This window comes from Harpia harpyja, chromosome 6 (genome assembly GCF_026419915.1).
Source record: "Harpia harpyja isolate bHarHar1 chromosome 6, bHarHar1 primary haplotype, whole genome shotgun sequence".
In the NCBI taxonomy this organism is placed as follows: domain Eukaryota; kingdom Metazoa; phylum Chordata; class Aves; order Accipitriformes; family Accipitridae; genus Harpia; species Harpia harpyja.
In genome coordinates this window covers 25,378,943-25,399,926 of record NC_068945.1, presented here as the reverse complement: position 1 = coordinate 25,399,926, position 20,984 = coordinate 25,378,943, and the positions used below count along the sequence as shown (strand labels likewise).

General features: G+C 44.6%; 1 protein-coding gene across 1 annotated transcript in view; it reads left to right on the top strand.

The window, feature by feature from the left end:
- Positions 1-20,984, top strand: part of SYN3 (synapsin III) — a 183,902-nt gene that overhangs the window by 137,855 nt on the left and 25,063 nt on the right. The window contains exons 6-7 of the mRNA XM_052789786.1: positions 7,362-7,424; positions 17,091-17,233. Coding sequence (XP_052645746.1) covers positions 7,362-7,424; positions 17,091-17,233 — 206 coding nt within the window. The remainder of the gene's footprint in view (positions 1-7,361; positions 7,425-17,090; positions 17,234-20,984) is intronic.

Below are 20,984 nucleotides of genomic sequence, written 5' to 3'. Positions count from 1 at the left end.
CCTGCCAGCATCTGACATGGCAATGTCAGCCAAGGCTGCACAGGGTCATTGGCACAGTTACAACAGCACGAGACTTACAACAAAACATCAGAGCCATTTCTGTCAGGCAGAGCACTTCTCGATGAATGTACTAATAAGCCCAGGGCCCGCTTCTCATTTTACACTGACATAACTGCACCACTCTCAAACGTGCTACAGAAGGTTGTGAAATCACGACCAAGCCCTTGGAGTCGTGTGCGATTCTCCCAAGCTTTGCAGTCAGGGCACGCATCTTCGCTTTGTGTAAAAGCTGGGGTGAGAACTTTGCCCTTTGGAGACAGGAAAGCACCTGCAGCAGACTGCACGGTGAGGTTAGAGACCAGCAGTAACAGGGCAAAGATCAGCTGCAGTGAGACCTAATTACTCTTACGGTGCTTGTTGCTGGAGATTGTTCTCCACTGTGAAGGTCAGGGAAGTTTTGTTCTCTCCAAAGAAACCCCATGCTGCTCATTTTGAAATCAGTGAGAATTCAGAGTTTGTCCCAAAAGAGGGACAGTCAAGCCTTCTGAGTGAAGAGAGAGCTCTGTTGGCCGGCATCCTGTGAACCTTAGGGGTTGTTGGAAGAGAGATGTCTTTAAAGACCCCACCATAACTTCATAAAGCACTTTTTTTCCCCTCTGTCTCCTTCCTGTATCTTCTACTACAGCTTAGGTGCTACACTTTTTCTGAAGGTAACCCATCAAAAGAAAATTCCTAGAGAGTTCCCCACCCTGTCAACAACTGGTGTTCAGAATCTCTCCCTCTGCAATGTGTTTATGTGGGGAATGGAATTTTCTAACTAGAGAAAAACACAGCAAAAGGTACCCAATTCAGGTTGGGGGAAGAGGAAACTCAAGAGGTTCTCCTTCTCTTCCACTGCATCCCACAAAAAATATTTAAACAGTTTTTCAAGATAAGGAGTTGGGGGAATGTATTCACTCTCCTAGCAAACAAGGAAAGACAAGAGGCTTCCCTGAAGGCTACACTGCAAAATACTGGCTAAGTGAACACCACGCAGTAAGAAATTAAACTTTTCTATGTGCTCATAACAACCTTTAAAAAACCTGCCTGTATGTTAAGATGTGGTAATGGGGATTTATTGACCAGGACTGCTAGATGTGTGTGAATACAAGCACGCGCATGTGCATACACACACATACTATATTATTTTTTTGCTGAGCATCTGCTCGTCTGGGTATGTTCATATAATTCTCACACTTGAAGCTCCAAGGGGATGAGAATAATATCAAATGCTCACGCTCTTATCCTCCAAATGCTGAGGGGGACTACTGGGAACCCAAAAGCATCCTGTCTCAAGTAAAGGAGAAGTTAAGTAACATTAGAGGTGGAATTAATGACAAAAAGTTCCATTTCATGCTTAACCCTTTCCACTCACTTCTGTGACCTTTTCTAACCACAGCAAGTGTTAGGAGCCCTGAAACATTGGTTTGTGGTTTGTTTACTCGAGGATGTGGGGACTAAGTCATGTTGATGTTGGGTTTTCTTTCTTTCTGTCTTTCTTTTTTTGTGTGTGTGTGTTGTGCTTTTTAGAAGCACTGATAGAAGAATCCTTATCAAAGGATAATTTTTTACCACCCTGAAGGATCTCCGCAACCTAAGGCATTGCTGACTTCAGTTAGTAGCACAAATTGATTTATGTGATATCTCCATCTAGTTACTCACTATGTTCATTCCTATTTGAAGCTGGAGGTCTCAGCTCCAGTGCTAAATGAAATGAAAAGTCCATCCATCTAAAGCATCTTAAATCTAACCCTTTGCTTTGCACTCATTCCTGGTCCTCCCGTTGCTCTCACAGATATCCAGACCTCCAGCAGTGATGTCCCCTTCAAATTATTGAATGTTTTCTCTCCCCCCAAACCCTGTAATTAGCAGCCTCATTCTTGCCTCTTCTTTGCGCCACCTCCAAAACTAGTTTGCTTGCTAAAACTTTGGCCTCTGTCCTCACCGTGCTTTGCATCAAGTGTGTTAGTTTATTCCCATTTGATTTTACAAGCCTCCCTTACAAACTACTAAAACTACCGTGGACTAAATCATCCACCTTGTCCACAGCAGTGATTTCATTGCCCCAGCTCAGTAAAGCTCTGTAAAACTTAACCCATCCTAAAATGATACGCTGTCTCCTCTTTTGCTAGAAGGAGCACTGTTGTATTCCAGCTGCCATCCCATCTATCAATCCCCATACTGCTTCAGGTCCTACCTCGTACAATGCTGTCTTGATCCAGCTGTTATTGAACTCCTCCTGTCACAAGTATCTCATCACTTTTCTCATCATAACCCCTATCTCCTCCTTCTCCCACAGACCCTTGAGGATACCTACTCTTCCTCAGGATTTACTTCAGCTGGCTTGGAAGCATAGGCCCTCTTTCTGCAACTAATTATTTTTTCTTCATTGTGCTATAATTAAGACAGTAATGAATACACACGTGTGTGTTTTAAAGGAATCCATATCCCATGTCTTTAATAGAGCACAGATGTTAATGCTGGCAACTCTTATTGTTCAACATATTCTCCCATCATTGCTTGTTGTTTCTTATACTATTTCTGATCTGATAAACAGCAGAGGGGAACAACTTGTCTATCATAGTCACTGGTCAGCACAAACCTCCATGGGGCCTTAATACAACAGTATTAAGCCACTGAGTGAGCCATGCTGCATGCAGTTGGTGATTACATTGACTTGTGAGTAAGTGAATAATAGGGAGCACTACTGCTTCTCCTCCATATTTCACTATACAGCCCTGACTTTGCCATGCCTGGCAAGGCTGGCATGCAACCAGTGCTGATCTTCAGCTCAGATTTTCAGTAAGATAGTTCCATAAACACAATGACATCATGTCATGACATCATTACTTTCCTGTAGGTTTGAATCAGCTTGCTTGCTTTTACAGGAAATTATATATATTCACTGCTCCTCCAACTTAATTGACACCAGGGAAGTGCCACACACATTACTTTCAACATTTCGCCCTCAAGTGCATGAACAACATTCCCATGATCCATTAGGTACCCACCCAGAACAGACTTTGTCATCATACAAGTAAAGGCAGCTAAATAAACAGAAAGGTCAGGTTTAGAGTATAAAAGCTTGAAAAATTCACAGTATTATTTCTGGGGGAAGGGTGAAGCAAAAATTACAATACCTTGTGCTATGGGGGCTTCTGGCCTGATTGAAAACACTAGCCGCTATGGTAATACAATACTGGTGCCAAGAGACCAAAGTTTTACTGTCTCCCTCTCCCCATATCCTTCCTAATATTATCCATGATGTCATTGCACCCTGGACTATTCATTTTAGCGTTGACTGGAAAGGCTTTGCAGAAGAAAGAATAATTCTGAAAACTGGAAGTGCATTGTATGAGATGAGACGGATAATGTGAACTAATGCACAAAACTAAACATGGCAGAAGGAAATCAAAAGAGACATTCTGCATTGTTTATGGACTACAGGACAGTACACAAAATCACACACCTAAGATCAGCATCTCTCTCGAGGGCCTCAGTGAAACAAAAGGTGGAGAGCATTGTATTTATGGGACAGATCAGGTTTCACCTAAGATTCCTCCCTTCAGATCAATTTAGATCCAACTCTGTTCTCCTGCTCCACCAGCAATAAACACAGAAAACATTCATATATTTACAAGTGTTGAAAACCTCATTATTTGTTGGAAAGGAGGGGCAGAGGGTAAAGGGGAAAGTGTCATAGTTTACAGCCATGTGTTTTCAAATAGAGGCTAACGTATGCATACTGGCACTCGCTTTTTACACACCAGTGCCAAAATACTGATTAACTGCAAAGTGATCTTTGCCGTGACACTACACACAGAGCAGAGCCCTTAAAATCAGGGGCTAAAATGACATACTTTGGGCCACCAGTGTTGTAAGTTGGAAATAACTTCATGACTCTCCCTTCCCTCCTAGCAAAGATGGCTTTGCTGAGCTCCTAGTTCAGGACAGAAACTCCTGCTTGACTCTAAACAGGCATCTTCATACACCAAGTTCTAGACACATATGTAAACCTTGCCATCTCAAGGCTTTTGCGTGACAACATCTGGGAATACATTTATAGGATTTTAATTCAAAGGGTTGAGTTACGCATATGAACTAACAGCCTGCGTCTGATCGCTGAGCAAGCTGCAGCGCTACAGTCCCATCCCAAAACCTGCAGACATCATCTATACCAGCCCTGTCAACAGTTCATGCACATTTTAAGAGCATCAAAGTGTTTTTCCCCATTTTCTAAGAAAAAAGAGCCCTTACAACACATAAACAAACACATAGAAAGACACAGACATACTTCTTTGCATGATTTCAGTAAAAACATGCTTTTCTTATTAAACTCTGGTGCTATCCTTTGAATATAAGCATCTTCTTTCCCAGGAAATCTATGGCTAAGTATGTGTGAATACTCATCTCAAGGGTCTGCCCTTGTGGCAGCTGTGGCCACCCCCAGAACTTCTCACCATGTATGTGTGTGAATTGCCTCATAGTTGCGTGTATTCCTCCCTTCCTTCGGCTTCCCTAGCCATCTGGGTGCTTGCCAAGTATGCTGGTTGGTCACCTTATTAGCAACAGAAGTGGGACTTGAGTCCCAATGAGACTCTGGTGGAAGCTGGAAGTATCCCTGTTGACTGCAGTGGAGTTTAGCCCGCTTCCACTACTTCAGCAAGGGCTTCCTAGTTCCATTATCGGATGGTTGTGGACTCTGGTTGCTTTAGTCCTGTGGACTATTGAGAGCTTTTGATTCCACCTAACTTCAGCACAGACTAAAGGCACTCCATTGGCACTACATAAACCCATTATAAACTGCAGCTAAGTGTATGTGCCACTCTCTCTCACTGGTTCCTCCATAAGGCAGGTTCACGTACGTGGAAATTTGGCGGGGTTTCAGTGGCAGAAGCAGATTCCTGACAAACCATGCTCCAGCGTTTCCCTGGAGCTGCAGCTTCCCCAGCGAGGCTGCCACGCATTCGGAGTCTGGATCTGTGTTTCACCCCAAGCCCCACGCACCATGGCCAGGCCAAGCGGCTGGTGACTCCAGCATGGTCTGGCACCAGCCGGTCACCCCTACACGGGATGAGGCTGAGCTTTACCAAGAAAGCTGAGCTCATATTTCCAAGAAGCAAAGAGAAAGGGAGAGGTTTGAGCAGAGTGTTGTCATTGCCAGTGGTTTCTTCCAGGCTGGCAGTAAACTTGGGTTGTTTATTGGATCCCAAACTTTCTTTGCATGTACACAGGAAAACAGATGCTTCCCGCTCCCAGGCCCCGTGCTCGAGCCAGGCTCCCTCCGCAAAGCTCGCAGGTAGGGTACACAAACGGGGCAGCAGAGACATCGCTTCCTGCCTCTGGCTGCTTTGAGCTGGGGATATAACATTATCTATCCCGCACATTTCTTTGGCCTCCTTGCCAGGGTATCAGGCCGGCTCACAGCGTGCAGCTTGCTTTTCCTGTGCGGTAGGAACAGCTGCTGCCTCCGCTCACAAACAGGGAACAGAGGCCGGGGCTTGCGAGCGCTTTGGCTCGAACAGTGTGCGTGGGGCATGGATGACAGAGCTGGGAAGCGAGCCAGGTATCCCAGAGCCTGAGCAGGTGGGTGCCCTCACTACTAGGTTACCTTTCATCTTCCAGCATTAAAGGCCTGGCACGGTCCATCCATAGCTCTATCTTCAGTAAGCCTCAGGTGCAGCCCTCCATTTGATTCATTTATGCCAGCAGCAAATTAAATTTCAGGCTCTTACAATGAATTAGAGAAGTGAAGGGGAAATAGAGCACAAACTCATGTGCCTGGACATATGCTTAACTACGGGGCTTCAGGATGGCCACCTATCACAGTCTCTTGCCTATTCTTCTGAAAGAGTGGGTGCTGGTCCCTGCCTGTGCCAGGACTGTGATTTATTGCAGCTGTGTGCCCTTCTGTGGTCCAGAGAGGATCCTTCAGCTTTCTGCCCAAAGAAGGTCCTCACAAGTGACACAGGTTGTTTGAGAACATGATGCACTCACTGTTACCCTCTCCTGTGACATTTCTTTACATAAGCAGCTGAATAGCAAAACATATCAGTGTTCATTGCTAATTTTGTTATTTATACTGAACTGCCACAGATGGAGACTGCAGCACCATTCTATCTTTAGGGCGTAGCGCCTGCCTGTCCATACAGACAATTGGTAATTAGCACAAGAACAATTTGTTTATCTATTCTCAAACTTAAATAAATAGGAGAGCCAATTTTCTGTCAAAATTCAACTTCCTCCCATTGCCAGATCCCCAGGTTAACTGCTTAATGAATAGAGCTCATCGCTTCAGGCATTTAGGTAAAGACAAAGGTGTCTTTTAAAAGAATTCCCATTAAAGAAGATGAAATATGCAGTAAAAAATAACAGGTTATGTACTGAAGGGATAGCATTTAGACCACTAGAATCAGGAGCACAGGACAAGATGAAGATCACAGGGATGTCAAACAGAGGCGTAGAAAGGGACCAACTGGTACGTAGGGGAGGTGTGGTGTATATATCCTGGTTACTCCTGGCATGTGCACTTCCTACCAGTCCAGCGAAGGCACTTCTCCAAGTAAAATCCCACGTGTGCACTAAGATGCACTTGCATGGCTCGGACGGCAGGACCCGGCCCAAGGTAAACACCACACAAGCCAGGGAGAAGACATGGCATAATTGTTTCTATTCTTATTGCTCATTCCAAGCCTTCTTTGTTTTTTTATTCCCTATACCTACCTCTGAACTTAGAGAAGAGAGGAAGAGGCTTTATGAATAGATGGACTCTGTGAGTTGGACAGGGTTGGCCCCTGTTCCCTCTCTCCTTGCCCCCACCACTGCTGACAGGAGGGGAATGGGAGCTGCTGAAGGACTGCTCACGCTCACTTTAAAGGCCAAAGCAGTCTGTGTGGAAAAAAACAAACAAACAACCTTTGTCTTTCTCACAATTCAGATGTTTTCAGCATCTGAAAGTGTTCACTTAGTCAAGGTTGCAGGTGCAGCTTTTTTTACATGCATATGAGTGTACACACATCCATACGTTACAAGGTGGGAAAAGCAACAGGAAAAAATAAGAAAGTTTTAGAGGTTATTGCTATCAGGCAGCAAAAGTGGGTCAGATCTGAGGAATTCTGCCTGGCCTCCATTTCTGATCATATGGGTCCCAGTGATGAGCTATTTGCTTATTGTCCTACCACTTGGACAATCTTTATTTGACCTTTTTATCCTCCCATCAACATCCAGGAAGGGGATAAAAGCTACTAAATAGAAGTAAACTATTTCAAATACAATGGCTGGAAAGAAATAACTAATGAGGAGGTCTTTCTTTTGTCTTTCAGCTCACAACTCCAAATTTCCCTGTAGTGGTCAAGCTGGGACATGCTCATGCTGGAATGGGAAAGGTAAGTAAAAAAAAATATGGATAGTTCAGGAAACAGATGATGTTTGGCACAGCATAGATAAATGTGGCACAGCATTCTTGCGATCGTACATGGCATGTGGCCAGCCAGCGAAGGGGTTAAACCTCCCCACAGCCTATCTGGGTTGCACTGGCTGTTCCTGTGGGAGAAAAGGCCTTTTTCCTCTGTCACGCACTCGGAGACAGGCAGTGGTATCGGGCTGGAGGCTGTCTGGGATGCGGGAAGGGGGGTTGTGAAGAGGGGGGGAAAAGCTGGCTGGGCTGAAGTCATTAGGCTTGTCTTTTATATATTTTCTCCTCTCCTGAAAGTGGTAATGTTGTTTATTCAAGCACCTGTAATGTGCAGCTACACCCCATAGCTCTCACAATGAGAAGCAGTGGCACTGGTCTTTTTGAGCACATTATGATGACCTTATTCAAGAAAACGGGAGCCCTTCAGTTATTTTTTTCTTCCTTGCAAGGAAGAACAAGACCTTACAAAGCAGAGTGGCTGTTTGCCTGCCAAGGAATCCTGAAAAACAGTTCACTCCCCAGAAGGACCTGTTTGTTTTTCCCAGGCTCTCTGGGATCTTTATTCCCTCAGTGAATTAGCAGCTCCTGTTTCTTGGGGTGACTGGGCTCCCCTTTCAGTGAGGCATCGCCGGTACATGCCTGCTGCATTTTAGCCTCCTCTTTCTTGCATATACCTTTTAAAAAAGCATCCCCTATCTGTCTAAAACTTGATTTGTTCAGAAGCAGGAAATTCTGATGCATCATCTCTGAATCCAAATGAGTGGTACATGAACTTCATAACTGATACCCCTGTCACAGTGCTTCCCTAGAGCAGACACTCCTCCCAGCCTCACACTTTGCCTGAAAATTATATATAGGTACACCAAACTTAAACTTGGTGCAGCTTGTTTGCTTGCACTCTGGAAACAGAAGCCCTTTCTGGCTTTCTGGATTGCACATGGAAGCTCTCATAATCTTTCTTGCTTTGGTTGCAATGGTCCCCTGTCTGGATGGTAGCTGCTGGAGAGAAAGTGGGCTCAGATCCCTGGGCCAGTGGTGGAGTTGGCTTTCAGCATCAAAGCACAGACATTTAAATAAGCAGGAAATGTTTGTTAAAATATTGGTGCTGCCTATGTTAAACAGGCAGAGGTGTCATTGAATTAAGAGTACATGTGGACAGCCTATAGCTGCTCGTAGAGTGAGCCACTGAATGTGTCCCTGTGAAAGATTTCACTAGCAAAATCCAACCAGGACAAACCAGGAGGAAGAAAGCTCTCCCTGAGGAAAGGTTTCAAGTTCCTTGAGACCCTGCAATACTGGATCTCTTTGACTGCTCTGCAATTTCACCTGTAATGTAGGGAGGGCTTCATGTGTGTCCCTCATGCACAAAAGACCCTCGGTGGCTACAGAAATGAGGGTAGAATCAGAGAAAAGAACCCCAGTCTTAACAGTGTTTCCAGACAAAACTCTCAGCAGAATATTTAGCTATTGTCTTCTGCACCAGACACCAGATTTCTTCCACCACTCACTTTCCCTCCCATTTTATTCTTTAATGATGTTGATTTTTGCTGTCATAAGTTATAGAGGAAGAAAGTTTCTATTCAAACTCCAGGCACAATTGTACGCAGTGGTACAAGGGGCATATCTAGGAAGTCGTTCCAGGTGGAGATAGGCTGACAGCCAGCATCTTAGAAGAAAGAATTAGTCTAAGGCCAAGTTTACTTTAGTCCATTATGAAATCAGGGACTACTAGCAAAGGGTGGATGTGGATTTGGGCACAGAGTTTCAACAGTGCTCTGTTCAGTAGATGGGGAAGGTGCAGGAAGGAAGGGTTGTTGACCTTATGGTTTTAGTTAGGGCTCTTCTCCAGCCACAAGCAGCCTGAAGGGAAGTTGAGACTGATTAAATTAGTCTTCTTGAAGTCCCACTGCATTTCATTACATAGAGCAAAAAGAGAACAGAGAAAGTGAAAATAAAATAAAGAACAAGTCGGTTGGTTTAAAAGACAAGTAACAGGAATTTGTTTCATGTTGAAGACAATAGGGTTCAATTCCAAGTGGGACTGACAGAAATAAACCACAGAAAATGTCATGAGAAATACAGATAAGCAGAACTATGGGTATACTAGGAAAGTAACACCTATAGGTAAAAAAAAAAATCAAATCTCCAATTAAGTAATTCAGAAGAGGAAAGTTTCCAGGAGACATAATGGTTTGTTTTAACCATTTACATTATGATGGTGGTTTTAACCATCATAATGTAAAAGCAGTAACCAATGATGATAAGGAGATTACAAAGAGCTAAAGGATTTCTTTGCATTGGTCTTCAGAAGTAGAGATGATAGCAGGAAATAGCAGGTCTTTAGCTGTAAAATATACGTAATATGAAGAGAGAGAGGTTTGCTTTTGGTTTAGATGAGTGTAAGAAAGTAAATGTTAATAAAGCACCTGCATCAGGTCATGTTTTGTATAAAAGCAGTGACTGAAGAAACAAAGGATAAAATAACCAACCTATTAGCCAAAGTACACATGTGAGTATTAAAAATAGTACTTACTGCAATAAACAATGCCAAGATAGCGAGCCATGTATTTGTACCTGCAAGGGGTGCTTCAAAGGATGGGAGCGTTCAGATTACAATCTCATTATCAGCAGAAATTGTCAAGGAAGTACTTACATTTTTCTTGTTATTAATGATAAAATCACATGAAATGGGATGCACCAGGACTTAGAAGAAAGAGCAAAGATGGGAAGTCCAGACACTGCTATTCTTTATTTGAACTGAGGCAGTGGCCAGGAGCCAGAAAAACTCTGGACATAGAAAAGGCCTCTTCCCCAAAGAGCTCCACCATTGACTTGCAGGGAGATTTGTGTCATTTCACAGTTCTTCTTCAGTTTCTCTGTGTTACAGACCAGAGGGATTATAATGATTATCTGATACTTATTGCTAATTCATGTTCATAATGCTCTTGGCACTATAAGAAGTGCTGAGTGTTTGTTATTTTGCAAAAATGGCTAGAAACAGCATAATTATAATAGACTTTCATTTTCACATATTGTTTGTTTTCACAACATTTTCACAAAATTCACTCACCACATTTTTTAATCAGAGAATTGAACAGAGAATTCTCAAAGCTAAAATGAAAAATAACTGTGTTAGGAATTGTAAGAAACAGGCTCTATTGACTGTCTTTAGCTTGGAAGAGGAACAGTTAGTATTCAAGGTCAGAACCAAAAGGAGTGGCAGTATACCATTAGTGATAGACATGCTCTTGCCAAGTGATGCATGCATGTAAGTTGCAGGTGGAGATGAAAAAAACAAATTTACAATAAAAGGCATCTTTTGAAATTTCCATTGAGAAATCCAGAAACAGCAGCCTCTCTACTGACTTGAACAGAGACAGCAGGAATAGCCTTCACCCAGAGAGACAAAGGGGCCCCAGACAATCTTCTCATCTAAAACCAGGATATATGCCCCACAGCCCCTCCCATGACCATCATTATCCCCCTTCCAAAATTAGGAGTCACTTCATATTTTGCTGGCACTGGAAGATCATAACAAGTGCTCTGTGTGCTGCTGGTCCAACACAGTATCAATACAAATAAAATATCTGTAGAAATACTGCTTAGATAATGGAGTCAGCAGAGAATGACCTTTCTCATGTTGTATTTAAGTTGCCCAGGCTCATGGGGTCAACAGCACTCAAGGACTCTTCCAGGGAAGCCATGGATGGACAGTGAGAAGAGATGTCCTTCCCTGTGCAGAACCGAACTATGGTTCACCCAGCAGTTCCTAAGAGGTCAAGGCATTTTTAAGCATTGTGCAGCTTGAGCCTACCTACCCCAGAAGTGACTGGGGGTCTCTGTTGAATAGGGTGAGCACTACAGTGAGAAAGGAATAACACTTCTTCCTGACTCCGGATCTCATAATGCCAGAGCCCATGGAAAAGAATAAAGCTCTGAGTGTGTTAATATCTGCCATTTGTGTGCTAACATGACCCTAAAGTGCCCTAGGAGCAGAGCCCAGCACTGCAAATACACTCAAAGAGCCTCTTCACCTCTTCCTGATCAGATCATGAGAAGGAAACAACTGCCAGATCTGCAAAGAGAGGAAAAACAGTATCTGTTCATGTAGCTTTATATATATTTATATTAATTTAATAAATATATATATATATTGCTACTCTTACTTTTTTTTTAGACCTCTCTAATTAGGCCAGTTTAAGAGTCACCTCCTGTCCCCTCCTGCCCCATAATTATGAAAACACCTCCCCAGTACAAATCCTGGCTCAGATGAATTTATTACATTGTAGAAGAAAAACTTGTTGTTCATAATAACATGGTCAGAGTTATTTTCTCTCTTACTGGATGGGAAAGACTTCTCTACTTTTTTTTTTTCCCCTGGTATAAATATAGCACAAACTAAACAGACCCACTCTGTAATGTAAAAATACTGCAAGCTTTTTATCAGGAAGGACAGCTCGTCACCTTGTCTCTCTCGGGACTGGAAATAGAATGTTCCAAAAGTGAGAGCTTTGAAAAATCCAGCATGCTAAAGAGGAAAGGGGAAAGGGCTGCCTTGGCTTGTCAAGGAGTAAATATTTTCTTTTACAGAGGACAAATAATGACTTGACATGTAACATTCACAACAGAGCAGCCCAATCACTGCGTTCCCACTGACTCATGAGCGAGGAGGTACCACCCATCTTGAAAATAGCAAAAGCATCCCCATTTCTTGCACATCAGTCTGGAAGCTTTTGCTGGACACAGAAAATGGTGACTGATCCGGGGGATCCCCACCAGGGACCAAAGCTGCCAAGACCTGGGGCTGAGAAAAGCTCTTAGGAAGTTAGTAGGGATTATAAGGTTTAATGCATTAAAGGCAGCGTAACATCTGGAGAACTTCAGTGCGAGGATAAGGAAATGCAGACTCTGTTGTGTCTTTATTATTTTGAGGTGTGTCAAAGTTAGGCCTAAACTGAATGTGTGTTGGTTGGATTGGGTATTTTTTGAGGAGAGGAGTATAATTTGGGTAGAAGGAAGGGGAGACTCAGGAAACCCTCTGTGCAGAGTCATTCCTGAAGACCTGCTGTCCCAAAATGGTAAAGTCACTACAGAAAGGCTAAGTGCAGGTCGAGATGGACAAAAAATCACAAGTTTTATGTGGCCACACCAGTTCCTCTGGCAGAAAGTACCCAGACTGTGCATTTTCACAAGCCTACCAAGACTCAGTTAAACACGACGTTGCCAAGCCCGGCCCTGGCTCAGCCTCGGACACTTACCTTCCAGCTGAACCTGCCTCTAACCCCAGTTTGGACACAGAAACTGCTTCTGCAAGCCATCTACAAAGTGGTGTGGGTTTAACCTGTAAGGCAGAGTTAACTCTGGATGACACTCAGAGAGGCAAGGCAAGGGCAGCCCTAGCAGATTACTATAATTATGCCACTTTTTGGCTGGCTGACTATTTTTTCATGTGGCCATGTAACTAATGAAAGCAAAAGGGGACTGTGAGGCAATACCTTGCAGTGCTTAGGCTAAAGATGAGAGAGGAGTGCCGCAGCCCTGGGACCCCAGTGTCCAGGAATATCTGGGATATACAAGAGGCAGTAGATTCAGGAATAATGAGAAAGAAGCAGCAGAAATCTCTACCCAGGTCCCTCACTGCAGGAACCTGTTCTCACGCAGATCTCAGGGGTGGCTCAGACTGCCCGGGAAGTATCCATGGTGGGTTTTTAACAATGCCAGGACACACCGTCCAAAATCCTGTCTTGCAGGAAGGCCTCATAAGAAGGTCCACAGCAGGGATTGGGCAGAAGAGTTTCTTCCTGATCTGTCCCTCGGACTGCTCTCCTGCCAAGGGCAGGAAGATCAGTGCCTCTTGGGCAGGCTGAGGATGAGAACGGGCACCAGCTGCAGGTCATGTAGTATCAGCCTCTGAGATGCCACCAGGGCAAAGGGACGGTCACATCTGTGTGGGCATGTCCCCAGGGATCCAGCCAGACTCCCCTCTCCAATGCAGCAACAGGGACCGTGCTAGGGCATGGCTGGTACCTGAGTTAGAGAGCCAGAAAGAAAGCAGGGACCATCCCAGAGAGCTTTCTTACTCAGAAAAGGCATTTGTCAATACACTGGCCCAAACTCTTCACAACAGGTCACTAAACTGCTACAGCAAACAGCAGCTGATGCCTCCAGAATGAGTCTATTGCTGCTCAAACAGCCAGTACAGCTAAGCAAACAGGCCACCAGGGCAGGGGCTGTGTTTGCACTCGCTGTTTGCACTCCTCTGTGCAGCTAATGGGATATTGCATTTATCCTAAGAAGGTTGGGAAAAAAAAATTTTTGAGAGAGAGAGAGAAAAATGGCTTCCTGTTGAGGTTGGGGGGGGGGGGAATTGAGAGAGAGAGAGAATTGGCTTCCTGTTGATTTCTTTCCAACTTGTTTTCTCAGTTTCACACATTGGCCAACCTGCCATTTTAGAAGACAGATTTATTCTTTATTAGGTAAATTGGTAACTGTTCACTCTAGAATGGTTTTTAATAGCCCCTTCTTGAATAATGCCCTCTGTTGTCACACTACATCCACCCTGTCTTTGGTTATCTCTAGGTTTTTTTCTCCTGTTAGGAGAATGGATATTTTATTGACATGTAAAAGGGTTACAAGGCAGGAGGAAATGAATTATACAAAATTTAAAAGTAGAAAGTTAATAAAATGGTGGACTTGATAGATAAGGCAGGAAAATAAATCTAATTTGACTGTAACTCTAGTGCTTCCTGTTTCTGAAGTAATAATCATACCCTGGGCTAAACCAGCGTTAACCCAGGACACGGCTGTTATTTTGTCAAACTTGGCCAGCTCTAACAATTAACAAACAGTGGCTCAGATTTCAGCTTTGGTAATTGTTTTGATGCCTGGTAGGAAATAAGGCCATGATCTCCTAAAAGGGGACCTCTGTGAGTTGCTTTCTCTGAAAAGTCCATGGGAAGGGCTCTGGCACAGGCCAGGTAAGATGGCAGAGCTGTTTCCTGAGGACTGTGCAGTGCTGTAGCACTGTGGGAGTCATCTTCTTTGTTTTTCATCTCTTACTTTGTGTCCTCAGTGAGTCCCCCCCTCTTTATTTACCCAGCCAAAAATCCTCAGGCCCATTGGAAAAAAACACCTTCAAGTGCTTTCTCTCTCTCCCCCATAGGGAGGGGGGCGATGGAGAGGAGGAAGAAATGGACCCTTCCTTTCCATAGCATGCTGTATTTTTGAGGAAAAATCCCATTTAACGAGACGAGCATACAACTCCTTTCTAGCAATAACAATACGGTCTAATTCCAATCTGGAGAGGGAAGCAGCATCCCTTCATCTGTCTCCAGGACAAATGTTCCTGGGCTGGGAATACAAACGTTTCAGCCGGGGCCCAAAGACATCTGTTGCACAAGCACAGCACTTTGTTTCAGATCCCACAAACGTCCTTGTTCCAAGTAGGTCATTATATAATGGCTATTGTCTTTTCCCATTGCCAAAAGGGTCCGGGAGAATATGTCATAACACTGTGCGTCGCCTGCCCGTGCAGTCCCTCCTGCGATCATCTCATCTGGGTGGGATGCTCTCACTTGATGTCATTCAGCCCAGCACAGCTCTTATCTGTGCAACAAAAGTACCCAGCCCTGACAAAGCCCGCATTGTTCCCCCTGGTATTTTGCAAGCCGTGCCCAGGCTGGGGGCTCCCCCCATGTGAGATGCTCCCCTCTCCTGCTCCCCCCTGCTGCCTCCGGGGCATTCCTACCACTTCACCCTGCCCTGCCACACCAGGAGCAGCCAGCACGGCACGCAGCCCCACTCAGACATAGAGGGGAACAACACAGCCCAGAGCAAGGCTGCTCCTCCTGGATGATGTGCAATGGTTGCCTTTATATTTCCCCTTTGTGTTTGTTATTTCCTTTTTTTTTTCCTACCCTCCCACCCCACAGACAACTGTCTCTTCCTCTGCTCCTTTTCTCAGCGGTCCCTGAATAGCGAGAACACAGCCCTCACCATAGCAAAAGGGAGGAGGACTAGGGATATTTGGTATTCGGCAAAAGGAGAAGCAAAGACTAGGTCTTTTTTCTTATTATTCAGGCATCTAGAAATGGTCATGGGTCAAACTAGTTGCACTTTTCATCTTCCCCACAACCTGTCCAGTTCTCAAGAGCTTTTCTGCATCAGGATGTGGCTGCATCTTTGGCTTATGTTGCGGCTGGTGCTTACAGAAAACCATCTAAACAGAGTAAAACAGGTTAGCGACAAGCTTGTCCTCTGTTCTCTAGTGAAGATGGCTCCTGCCCTCTCATGGTTGAAGGCAGATATGTAAAACCACTTGTTTGTTCTTTGCAAAGAAACACCAAATACCATTGTACACATTTCCTTCAGCTGGCTCCACGTAGTCTGGCATCACCCTCCTTTAACACACACAGTGACGCAACTGGGAAGCTCTTCTAGGGCAGAGACTGACCGGTTGTCACGAGCGAGTAGACACTTAGCAAAGCAGGATTACAATCCCCAACTGTGGTCTCGAAGTGTTACCAAACTACAAAGTGTAGGTAATACGTAAAGAAAGTCACTCACTCGCTCACCCTTTTCACACAGTGTTGGTCTTTTTTCCACCAATTAACCCACCCTTCCTGCATCCGTCCGGCTCTAAGGAACAAGACTTGCACGGGTTTCTCTGATGCACCAAAAAAGTTTTTGCCAATAGACTAAAGGCTGTGGTTGATAGTTTGAATGAGGTGAAGTTGTCCGCTATGTTCTCGTTACCTGCTTGTTCAGTTTTCCCCTTCCAAATCAATGAGCTTTTGTAGAGGTTTGATCATATCATTAGAGTTTCTACTGTTTTGGTCCTGTTTTCTTCCTTTTTTTTTTCTCTTTTTTTTGGATAAGATACAGAGCATTTCTCATAACTGAATACAAATTTGTGAAAAGCCAGCTTCTCAGAAAAACTCCAGTTCATAGGCCACTGCCCTCTCCCCCGCACATTTCCAAGTGCGACTCAAGTCTAACACCCAACCAGCTGTCCCGCACACATGCCCATGGCATCATGCTCACACAAATCTCCCCGAAAATCACAGGCTCCCTCAGAGACATCCTTTTCCTTCAGAGCTTGCTTCCAGCCAGGAGACCTGCACCGCTTCTCAAAGAAAGTCTGGAGGGGGCTAACATGAAATGCCAGGGAACTGAAGCCTAGAGGTGGCAGACAACCAGCTCTCTTGTTGATTTCCTGGCATTGGTTTCTATTTCCTGACCACCCAAAATACTCGGTTTTCATCCATCCCAATATGGGAAATAGCAGTTCCAATGTTGGAATGAAGTAATTCCCCTTAAGAGATCAAATACTTTTCTGAAGCATCATAAAAGCAATGAGTATTAGCAAGAGCCATCTGGGCAAAGGTCTAGCTGCCTCCCTGGTGCCAGGTTTACCAGGGCTTGTGCATGAGGAAGGAGAAAGGGTTGATCTGTTCTGGGTTGGGTTGGTCTGGGGAACTTCTGTCTTTGAATCACACAATCCCTGCTCTGTACTCAGCTCCGTCTGTGTGGGTTTTAACTGACATTGTGCTCTTCAGGCGCGGAGATGATTTCTGCTCACAAAGTATTCCTGTTCTTGTTGCTCTTGTCACTTTTGCACTGGATTTTGGCAATCAAGGTCAAAGTTGAGAACCAGCACGACTTCCGGGACATGGCCAGCATAGTAGCCATGGCAAAAACCTATGCCACCGCCGAGCCGTTCATTGACTCCAAGTACGACATCCGAATCCAGAAAATCGGCAGCAACTACAAGGCTTACATGTGAGTGCGTGGCTATGCCGGAGTGAGACGGGGGGAGACAGTGCTGTGGATGTGATTCAGTCGGCGTCTGCTCTGGGCAGGAGTAGGAAGCTGACTTAATTTCCTTGAAGAATAGCCCTTCTGTTCTCCTCCCACCTCTGAACCCAGATCCCTCATCCACTGGTCATCTTCTCCATTACTCACCATCAGCTCATTGTTTCTGGAAGGTAAATCTCTCTCTACCTGTTTCTGAGATTCAGTTAGTTCCCGCTGTAACAACTGTGCTCTGCCATCACCTATCACCTCTCCCTCCTGTTGTCAAAGGGCTCATCTTTCCCAGCAAAATCCTCCAGCTCCCCATACTCTCTAGTGGGAACTGAATCCACCCCTTCCCACCTGCGGGAAACAATAAAAAAGATTGAGCCAGCTGCAACTCATGGAATCCTACCGTGTCCAACCCATAGCAACACCCCATCCTCTCCCCAGCTGGAGATCACGGCACCGCAAGCACATGAGGCCAGGAGGAGTGCACAGCACCGGGTATGAACGGCCTCAGCCTGGCCAGCATGCAGGGTTTCTGGGGGCATTTTGCATGTGTGCTCCTAGAAGCGTACAAAGGAGGGAAAGGAGAAGGAAAGACATTTCTGTGGGTGCCCCAAAGCTCCTCCCCGCCCCGTGGGGTAGTGAGAGAGGTGGCATGAAGACAACCCTCAACACTGGTATGTTTAAAAATATTAAAAAGCATTCAGCCAAACTTCAGTAGTCGTCAAGCTCAATTAAAGATGTAACCACATGAATCAGAAAGACACCTGTTTCTTCTTACTGCAAACCAGTAGATGAGAAAAGCCAAATAGCATGGCTTATCCAGAAGCTTCTTATCCAGCCACAAAATTCTGCATAAGTAGACAGCTCCAGCAGTACATTCTTCAGGTCGCCAGATAAATTTCATATGTTACCTAACACCCACAACACTGTGAGTTTTGGGTCCATGTTTACAAACCCCCAGGCCACAGTTCTGGCGAAACATAGTTAAATAAGATAATCAAATGTACACCATCACATATTTTTCAGCTATAGCCGCCTAAAATTCCCAGTTGGATTCCTAACACAGAGGTATTTAAGTAAACTAGATAATGACTGGTCACATTCTTCATGGGAAGGACTTGTGGGACACTCGGCTACTTCATGTGAACCCAATGAGAGAAAATTTGTTTTAAATCTGATCAGGTCAACAATAGCACAGTTGCCTAATATTACATTAACATCTCAGGGAGTCTGGCTCAAATTGGCCAAAGCAAGGAAGGTTTAAAATATCAATTAAAATTCCCTATTCCTGCCAACCTACCCAGCCTTGGCTCCAGAGCCTGCTCCCAGCCTGCCTCTAAGTGAAACAAAGGCCCTGTTAGCCTGACCATATCCTTTCCCCGTTTATTATTCACACTCATCCAGACAGGGATCAGAAATAATACCAGATGATTGAGGAAAGAAAGCAGTCGCACTAAGAGCTAATCCCACTTGGGAATATAGAATCATAGAATCATAGAATCATAGAATCATTTCGGTTGGAAAAGACCTTCAAGATCATCAAGTCCAACCATTAACCATGCCCCCTAAACCATGCCCTGGAGTACCCTATCCACTCGCTTTTTGAATACCTCCAGGGATGGTGACTCAACCACTTCCCTGGGCAGCCCATTCCAATGTTTGACAACCCTCTCAGTAAAAAAATTTTTCCTAATATCTAACCTAAATCTCCCTTGCCTCAACTTGAGGCCATTTCCTCTTGTCCTATCTCCAGACACCTGACAGAAGAGACCAACACCCTCCTCACTACAACCCCCTTTCAGGTAGTTGTAGAGAGCGATAAGGTCTCCCCTCAGCCTCCTCTTTTCTAGACTGAACAACCCCAGATCCCTCAGCCGCTCCTCATAAGACTTGTGCTCAAGGCCCCTCACCAACTGTGAGGTTTGCTAAATGAAAAATGTTTTCACATGAAAACAGCCATGAATGGGAAACACCTTAATGAGAAATGAAGTTTATTAGCGAAGAAAGCAAACAGCAAAATTCACCCAGCGACTTGCTAACCCAGAAGGTTGACTTCTATTGAGAGAGCCATTTATGGATGTGAGCTTGGGAGAGCAGTATAGTCAGTCCCATCGGGGGCTGTTCCTTTCTCCCAGCATCAGACAGAACAGAAGGTTATTTCTATGTTATAAATAAGTCCCTACTGTGTCCAAGGACAGAGGTAAAAGCACCCAAAATATCAGAGCTCTCACTGGTGTCTCAAATAGAAGACTCAAAATCATTAGTCATGCTAGCAAATCTCAGCCTCAAAGGCAATTACAGCATCTGCAGTAGTGTCATACTAAGTGAATTGCTTTGATCTGTGAGCCATGGAATCTACCCAGTGTTTTTATACCTTCACCCACACATATAGATTTTACAAGCCCCCTTCTTTCTGAGAAAAGACTGTACCGAAATTCTCCAGAACATGTTTACTTTGCACCAAGCATCTGCCAGAGGGAGGATGCTGCAGGGTGACTCATGCATTCCTCCCCACCCCAGATGTTCAATGCACTTCCTTCCAGCCCATGACCCAAGGCTTGAGTTCAGTTTCCCATTGACTTCAGTGCAGTGACTCCAGATTTACACTACTAACAAACACCTACTTAGCCCATGCCTTGGGCCAGTCTCAAAACAGCAGATAAGCAGCATGTGATACATGCCTTAAATTCCACCAAAGGTATTTGACTGTCATTGTAATACTGGTGAAGAGAAAACACGAATACTGCTCATGCGGCAGGGGAAATTGGCACAGAAATTACGTTTCCACCCTCACCCAAACTGCGGGCAAACAGAGGGATTATTTCCAGTTAAGACTCGTGAAATATTGTTCACTTTGAATGAAGCCAGCAGCTGCTGACTTTCAGGGGTGGGATATTCCTTGCCACCAGCTCTTAGTAAGAGGGTGATATCCGTTCCTTTCTAGTTTCATGAGCGTGACTTCTGATCTTGTCACCTCAAATGCAGTTCAATATGCTCTGCAGGGGATAGAACACCAACTGTGTCTAAACTAGAGCTACTTTTAGACTGAAATGGCCCAGCGTGGAGATGGTGAGTATAGGACACCAACAGCCCATGATCTGCTAGTCTATCCACTTATCCTAAGCAATGCTGAAGGTGTCTTGGTCACAGATCTGCTTCATCAACTGATCCCTAAAAGCCTGGGGCCCTTTCCTTTAAGGTACTGACTGTACACTGTTGTGGCACCCTGATGTTTAGGATGATTGCAAGCGCTTTGACTTTCATTCCCTGAGAGAAATGGGGTTTGAGGCAGAGCATCCTTAGGGAAAGATTTTTGTCTTCAGTCTCCTTTCTGTATTCAGGTTGAATACAAAAAGGAAAAGAAAAAAGAAGAAGAAGAATAATTTTCTGGCACACTTGACACATGAACTACTCAGACATGCTTGGGAGGGAGTGATCTTGACAGAGGCTGGGGTGTAGGAATTTGGTCACTGGTCCGGTGGGCTTCAAACGAAGCTTTTCTATTTTAAGCAGGAAAGTTCCCTAACAGGAAAGTTAAGGATACAGCTGAGAGAAATATTTTATATCTTATGCCCAGCATTTGCTGGAGATGGCTAGGCATAAAAAAGTCAAACCAATCAGCCCAACAGCTAGAGCAGAGTTCTAATTTTGGGAGCTTTCCCACATCAATTTTCCTTGTAAAACCGTATAGCTGTGGTTTGGTTTTCTTAGGGACAACACAGCTGCT